Here is a 7618-nt window from a genome sequence, read left to right as displayed (position 1 = left end):
AAGGTCTCCTCTGATTCTACTTAGTCACGGCAGGCTTCTTGGAGGAAGTGCTCAGAAAGAAAGGTGAGGACTAGCTTGACTAATGAGGCTGGCATCTTAGCAAGAGGAGTCTCCCAGGGCCCCTTGCTACCCACACCCAAGCCGCCACCACCCTTCCCTGCACTTGACCTTTGTTCCTCCCCTACCTCCCGCCAAGTATAACCAGGTTTGACCAAGTCCTCTTTTCCGTTTGGTGGCTGGGCACGTCCCTCCGGTTCGTGGTTCGCAGCTTTAAGCCGAACTGGTTCCGGCGCCCGGCATCTGGACTTGGGGACCTGCAGGCTGCGGCTCATCCTGGCTGTGAATTACTTCGGAGGCGGCGCCCTGGCCCCGCCCCCTCCCGCCGCAGGTTCAAGTGTGGGCTGGGAGCTGGGCGGCGAGGAACACTCCGGCGCGCACAGCAACCTGCTCCCTGCTCGGCCGCCAGGCTGCCGGCGGCGGGGCCGGGGGGACGGGACCGGGAGCGGTGCTGAGCGGTCCGGCCCGAGCGTCCCAGCCCTCGCCGCGCCGGGCTCCAGTCCCCAAGTTCACGGGCGCCCCAAGAGGAGTCGGCTCGCGCAGGAGGCAGGTGGCGCCGGCTGGGGCTGGGCGGCGTGGAGCTCGCTCGGCCCCGCGAGGGTTAAGCCGTGCCGGCTCCCGCTGCCCGGCTGGCGGCCAGCTGCCTCCAGGGAGAGGCCGGAGCCGCTGCCCGGACGGACCCGGAGGGACGCCGTCAGCCGGGGCTGCACCGACCTCAGACCCCCTCCCCGCCCCCATCCCTGCCTCCAGGAGGAGCAGAAAGTGGGGGCTGCCGGTGGGGAGCCCCTGCCAGCTCGGCCCCCCGGGTGGCTGGAGAGCCAGGGGGGCAGCGAGACGCGGAGATGGCCGATGAGCCCGCCTGGCTGGACCTGCTGGGCCGGTGGACCTACGGAGTGGACCCCGGTGGGAGAGTCTTCTTCATCAAGTATGTCGTCCGTCTCGTTGATTTCTGATGTCTTTAAAGTTGTCCAACTTGAAAGGCGGCGGGGCGGGGGGCGGCTGGCGAGGGCAGGGGGGGAGCAGGGGCCGGGACAAGGGGCATGACTAACAAGTTTATCACATGCCGGTTTGAATGGGTCTCCCGCCTTTTCCTGGGCGTTCAAAGTCCAGCACAGACTCAGCGTTCCCGAGGGCTGGAAGGGCAGGGCCAGGCAGGGCAGGTGGGGCCGTCCCCCTCCTCCCGCCTCAGACCGGAGGGGCGGATGACCGGACCCAGGGCCCAGCCTGCAGCTCTTTCTTCCCGGTGCAGCCCGCTGAACGGGCCAGGGCTGAGTTCTTTCTTTTTCTTTGTTGTCCCCCACCCCCCTCCTTAAGGGAAGACTTGGGCTAAGTGACAAGATATCAGGGGGCCCTGCCCCTACGTCCAGGTCCTGGCATATCCTCACCCCAGGACCCAGTGTCCCCAGGCCCGCCGCCTCTCCTTCCTGCTTCTTTCTGGGGCTGTGGTCCAGAGGAGGGAGGGGACGCCCACAGCACATCAGCATTCTTCGGAGAGCGAGCCTCTGCTGCTCGCAGTCATATATTAGCACTGTTATATTAATTCCATAAACCGAAATGGCTCTGGCATAATCTCATTATAACAGAGTGGCCCCGCTGGCGCTATTTTGGCCGCTGGTACCGTAGTCATGCTTTGCCAGGAGAGAAATCTCTCCCGAGGATACAGCAAGTCTACAAGCGCAGGATCCTGAGCTGTTCCCCACCCAGGAAGAGTTGTCCCTCCCTCAGGACAGGAGAGCGGAGGGCATCTCAGACGCAAGCCCTCCGTCTTCAGATGGGGAAGCGAGGTCCTCGGGCGGAAGGTACTCGTCTGAGACACAGCCACTTGTTATCAGGGCTCGGACTCAGGCCGGTAGCTGCTGACGCTAGCCATTCCCCTGCCCCGCCTGTGCAGGTGGCCAGCGATTTCCCTCTAGTGTTTCTCAGTTTCCTCATTTGCTGTTGGCCTTTCTTCCGTAATTATCATCCCTATGATCCTAATTGAGGTTGCAATTAGATTATCTTAGAAATGACCGCCATTGAAGTTCTTGATCCTGGGTTAGATTCTTAAATAACAGAAATCCCCCGGTATTAAAACTGGAGTTTCTGCTGTCCCTGGTTTGAGACTTTATTAAGAATAAATGATCACCCGAGGAATTTATGGAAAAGGCCGACCCTGATGCTACCTGCAGGCGTTCAGAAGGCCTGGGGGTGGGGCCTGGGATCTGAATTTCCACAAGTTCCTCAGTTATTCTGATGAGGATTAATGTGACTCTTCTCATCTTTCTTTCCAATCTCATTTGCCTTCTAGCTTCTCTTCTTTCTTTCTTTCTTTTTTTCAAAGATATATTTTATTGACTTTTTACAGAGAGGAAGGGAAGAGGGATAGAGAGTTAGAAACATCGATCAGCTGCCTCCTGCACACCTCCTACTGGGGATGTGTCTGCAACCAAGGTACATGCCCTTGACTGGAAATGAACCTGGGATCCTTCAGTCCACAGGCCAACGCTCTATCCACTGAGCCAAACTGGTTAGGGCTCTTCTTTCTTTTTTAAAAAAAAATGTATTTTTATTGATTTCAGAGAGGAAGGGAGAGGGAGAGAGAGAGATAGAAACATCAATGATGAGAGAGAATCTTTGATCAGCTGCCTCCTGCATGCCCCACACTGGGCATGTGGCCTGACCGGGAATCAAAACATGACATCCTGGTTCATAGGTCGACGCTCAACCACTGAGCCACACCAGCTGTTCTTCTCTTCTTTCATTCCACAAACTTTTATTGAGTGTCCACTGCTTTTCTGCCGTAGGGCTAGGCATTGGAGATAAGGAAGAAGAAGAAAAAAAGGAAAAAAACAGGTTTTTTTTTCTTGACAGGGGTAGGAAGAAAATGAAAATAAATACTTAGGAAATAATAGGATCCATTCTAGAGGGGTTTTCTTGGTGCTCCAGGAATACAAGGAAGAAAAAACGAATGTTCTCCAAGGAGGAAACATTTGAGCTGCTTTGAGAGGAGCGAGACCAGAATGAGAGGGGCCTCGAAGCAGAGGCCTATGGGAAGGAGGGCATGCTGGGTGCCAGGGCACAGGTTATGTAGGACCTGAGGGGGGCCCTACAGATGGAGTGGAGGTTGCAGAAGATGTGGTAGGACAAGGGGTCTGAACCTGCTTCTGTAGGTGAAGGGAAACCAGAGATTTTAAACAGAGGAGTGGCATAGTTAGAGTTGCATTTTAGAAGGCTCCCTCTGCAGCTGCATGGACGGAAGATGACTTGAGGTGGAGGGCAGTTAGGAAGCAATGGCAGAAGGCCGGCTGATGGGGAACTGAATTGGGGTGGTGAGAACAGAAGGGAAGGGGAGGGAGAGGGGGAGACAGAGGAGTGGAACTGAGAGCATTCATGTGCTGCCTGAATGTTGGGGAAGGGAGGAAAAAGGAAGATCTGAAGATAAATCTCAGAGTTGTTTACTTCAGGTGACAGAGATCAGGAGTATGGGGAGAGGAACAGATTTTAGGGGAGATAAGTTCAGTGGGGAAATTCCAAACTTGAAGTCCCTGTGGGATATTCACGAGGTGACGTCTAATAGGACAGAGCTTAAGGGAAAGGCCTGGGCTGGAGAGTCCTGAGGGTCATCATGTGGGAGTGGAACCACCCCGGAGTAGGTGAGAGAGAAGACGGGAGGGCACCCAGGCAGCACCCATGTTTAAGGAAAGGACGGAGGGAAGAGAGGACGGAGCAGAAGACCGGGGGTCACAGAGGGGGACAGCACCAGGGCCAGGGGCGGGTGCTGCCTCAGAAAGTGAGGAAGCCCTAACCGGTTTGGCTCAGTGGATAGAGCCTCGGCCTGCGGACTGAAGGGTCCCAGGTTCGATTCTGGTCAAGAGCATGTACCTCGGTTGCGGGCACATCCCCAGTAGGAGGTGTGCAGGAGGCAGCTGGTCGATGTTTCTCTCTCATTGATGTTTCTAACTCTCTATCCCTCTCCCTTCCTCTCTGTAAAAAATCAATAAAATATATTTTTTAAAAAAAAGAAAAAAAAGAAAGTGAGGAAGAAGGATGTCAGGGATTAAGAAAGGGTCAATAGAGAAGTCAAAAGTGTCCACTGGGTTTAGGAGCTGCGGGGGTCTTTAATGACCACCAGGAAAGTGGTTTTAGGGGCGGGCTTGACACAGAACCAGCCTGCAGGGATTGCTGAGCAGGAGACCAGGAAGTGGGGACAACTAGAGGGACTGGTTTCCAAGAGGAATGTTTGGTCACTAGGAAGAGGAGCATGAGACAGGAGCTGGAAGAGGAGGCAGCACTGAGAGGAAGACACGAACAGGAGTGAAGGCTAAAGGGATGGATCGGACAGGGAGAAGGAAGCCCAAGAGAATATGATTCTATAAAAGATAGGGAGGGTGGCGACTACCCCCTCCGCAGAGGGATTCGCCTAAATGGAGCAGGGCGGCCTCTTTTCCAACATAGGGAAGGATGGGCGGAACATGGCTACGTTGGGGAGATGGGGTGGTTAGGTCCACTGGGAAAGGTTCTGCCCATGCTTTCTATTTTTTGTGTGAAATAAGAGATAAGACATCCATTGAGAAGAGGGGACTGGTTGGGGGGGAGGGGAGGCAGGCATGAGACTTGAGGTTGGTGGGAAAGCCTTAGAACAATCAGCAAATGGCAACTGACTGGAGCTCCTGAAGAAGATTCTAGGGCCAGCCAAGCTTAGAGACTGGATTTGCAGTGACATCAACCCTCCCAATTCCCCAGGGTCCCCGTCAGCCCAAAGCTGGAGTGGAGATAGCCTGTGACTGCATTGTTCTGGGCCAGGGGCTGACACCAGAGGGCCCAGGGGAAGAGGAAGTTGAGGGTGTGGTGGGGCTGTGCCCACCCTGGTGACCTCATGATTATTCATGATCTGGGCAAACTGAGGGAGCTGACAGTCTGAGAGCAGGAGAGGGATCAGGGGCCAGAAAGTGTCAGGGTGGCAGGGAGGAGGCACAAGAACCAGTGTCCCCTCACACTTACAAGTCAGCGCTGGCTAGATTTACTCTTCCTCAGCCGCCTCTCCCATTGTCTCCCAGGACCAAAGCCCAGCCCAGAGGTCATCCCCAAGGCCGCCCAATGTCTCCAGGGTCCCCGGGCCACCAGAGCAGTCACTTTGTTCCTTCTCTCCTCTCCTCATTCGAGGGGTGGGTGAGCTGGGAAATCTCCTCCTGCAGAGGGTGTCCAAACTTAGGGGAAAGTTAGTGGAGTCGAGAGAAAAGCAAGCCTATTCCACACCAAGATTTGGACCCGGATGTTCCTAGCAGCTTCCTTTGTAATGGCCCCAAACTGAAAACAACCACAGTGGTTATCAGCAAGCGAGTGGAAGAACACACAATCCTATATCCTACGATGGAAATGCTACTCAGTAATGAAATGGAACAAACTGTTAACTCACGCTCCCACATGGGAGGGAATAAGGAAGAAAAGAAGGAAAGGGGCCTAACTTGTGTGATTCACTTAGATAATACGCTAGAAACTCTAGAAAATGCAAACTAACCTGTAGTAACAGGAAGCAGACTCGTTGCTGGGGGGAGGGGAAGGTTAGCAAAAGCTATGTGTGTGTGTGTGTGGGGGGGGGGGGGGGCGGGGAGTGTAGAGAGGAATTACCATGAGGCAAAAAGAAAATTTGGGGGAATTCATTTCTTAATTTTTTGTGGTAGTTTCATGAAACGTTAAATTAAACCAGACGTTTTAAATATGTGCAGTTTATTATATATCTTGCTTCGCTAAACATTTTGCGAGCCCTTCTTACTGGAGTTTGTTATGTTACTTAAAGTATTAATTATAGCTTAAAAGCACCGAATGTCCTGGGCCCCAAGGACCCTCCACCTCATAACCTGGATGACACAGGTGGCCTGAGAGTCCTCTCCTCCACATGCCTGGATTGGCCAAGAAGGTACAGGAGAAGGCAGTGCCACTTGGCTGGTGCGGGCCGAGAAATATCAACGGGCCATCTGCCCTCGGCTCCTCGGCTAGAGCCCAGAGGATCTGTACTGTGGGGGAGCCCACCCTGGTGGGAGGAAGATATTAGAAAAACTCAGCCCTAACTGGTTTGGCTCAGTGGATAGAGCGTCGGCCTGTGGACCGAAAGGTCCCAGGTTCAATTCTGGTCAAGGGCATGTACCTTAGTTGCGGGCACATCCCCAGTAGGAGGTGTGCAGGAGGCAGCTGATCAATGTTTCTCTCTCATCGATGTTTCTAACTCTCTATCCTCCTCCCTTCCTCTCTGTAAAAAATCAATAAAATATATATTTTTTTTAAAAAAAGAAAAACTCAGGTTTTATGGGGTATGGATCTGGGTCTGAATCCTGGCTTCATCACTGACGGATGGTGTGGCTTTGGGCCAATGACGGCACCTCTCTGAACCTCACATTCATCATCTGCAAAATTCCTGATGTGAGGGAATGTTGTGAGTGAAAATACATGGTGTTATAGACACCCAGAGACTGCTGGCTCACCCGGCCTCCTCCTTTCTTATCCACCGAGGATCTGCCACCTAAGGACCTTCCCTGTTCTTCCCACGTGACTTTACCGTCACCTCAGATGTCACCTCCCTAGCGAAGCCCTCGTGCTATTGCTCTTCTCAACCTCATCCCAGTTAGTGCTCCTTCTCTGTGACGGGACAGCACTGTGCTCGGCTGTAACAGGGTTCTGCTTCCTATCACATCACAATGTAATCTGATCGCTGAACATTGAGGTGCCATTGACATACAGCCTTATGTTACGCCGCTGTCTTTCTATATTTTTGTTTCTTTGGGGTCAGGGATCAGACAGTGTTCCTCTCTGAATCCTCAGTGCCTGCTCAGTAAATGCTCTGTGACTGTGAATGAATGAATGAATGAATGAATGAATGAAGGGCATGTGGATGCTCCATCTCAGGTGTCTGGGATCGGACAGTCAGTGTTGATGTGAACTTGGAGGCAGGTCTCTTGAAGCTGACATTTTCTTACTGGTTTTCTTTAGTGATGAGGAAAAGTCAACCAGTTGGGTGCACCCTGGTACGAAATCCCCCATCCAGAGTGGATACTGCTCCAGCCCAGGTAAGAAGCTCCTCTGCCCCTGTTTTTGCAACAGAAAAGGAAGCAGGGGTGTCCATCAGTAGATGAGTGGATAAAATGCAGTGGCACATGTACACGTGGAACGCTACTCGGCCGTAAAAAGGAAGAACATCTTACCCTTGGCGACAGCATGGAGGGACCTGGAGAACATGGCGCTAAATGAAATAAGCCAGTCAGAGAAAGACAAGTACCATGGGATTTCACTCATATGTGGACTCTAATGGACAAACCGAATTGCCAAGCAAAATAGAGACAGACCCATAGATAGAGAGCAGACACACAGCCCTGGGGGGAGGAGGCTGTTGGAGGGAGTGGAGGGTCTGAGCAAAAAAGAAAAAAAAAGAGAGAGAGAACTCGTGGACACGGACAACAGTGTGGTGATTGCCGTGATGGGGGATGGATGTAGAAGAGGGCACAGAGGGGCTAAATGGTGATGGAAAAAGAAAGTAAGCTTTTAAGAAGCAATAAAAGGACGCAATAGCTTGAGGTGGCCTCCGGCCTTT

At 53.0% G+C, this 7618-nt stretch overlaps 1 protein-coding gene across 2 annotated transcripts in view; it reads left to right on the top strand.

Moving 5' to 3' along the window:
* Window positions 1-849: 849 nt before the first annotated feature.
* The window catches only part of LOC132220668 (pleckstrin homology domain-containing family A member 5-like), a 58037-nt gene continuing 51268 nt past the window's right edge, over window positions 850-7618 (top strand). For both annotated transcript variants that reach the window (XM_059674023.1, XM_059674024.1), the window contains exons 1-2: window positions 850-982; window positions 7021-7097. In XM_059674023.1, the coding sequence (XP_059530006.1) occupies window positions 900-982; window positions 7021-7097 (160 nt within the window). In that variant the 5' untranslated portion in view covers window positions 850-899. The remainder of the gene's footprint in view (window positions 983-7020; window positions 7098-7618) is intronic.

The sequence above is a fragment of the Myotis daubentonii genome, chromosome 18 (assembly GCF_963259705.1).
Source record: "Myotis daubentonii chromosome 18, mMyoDau2.1, whole genome shotgun sequence".
Classification (NCBI taxonomy): domain Eukaryota; kingdom Metazoa; phylum Chordata; class Mammalia; order Chiroptera; family Vespertilionidae; genus Myotis; species Myotis daubentonii.
The sequence above is the reverse complement of the archived record's forward strand: the minus strand, read 5'-3'. Positions and strand labels throughout refer to the sequence as shown.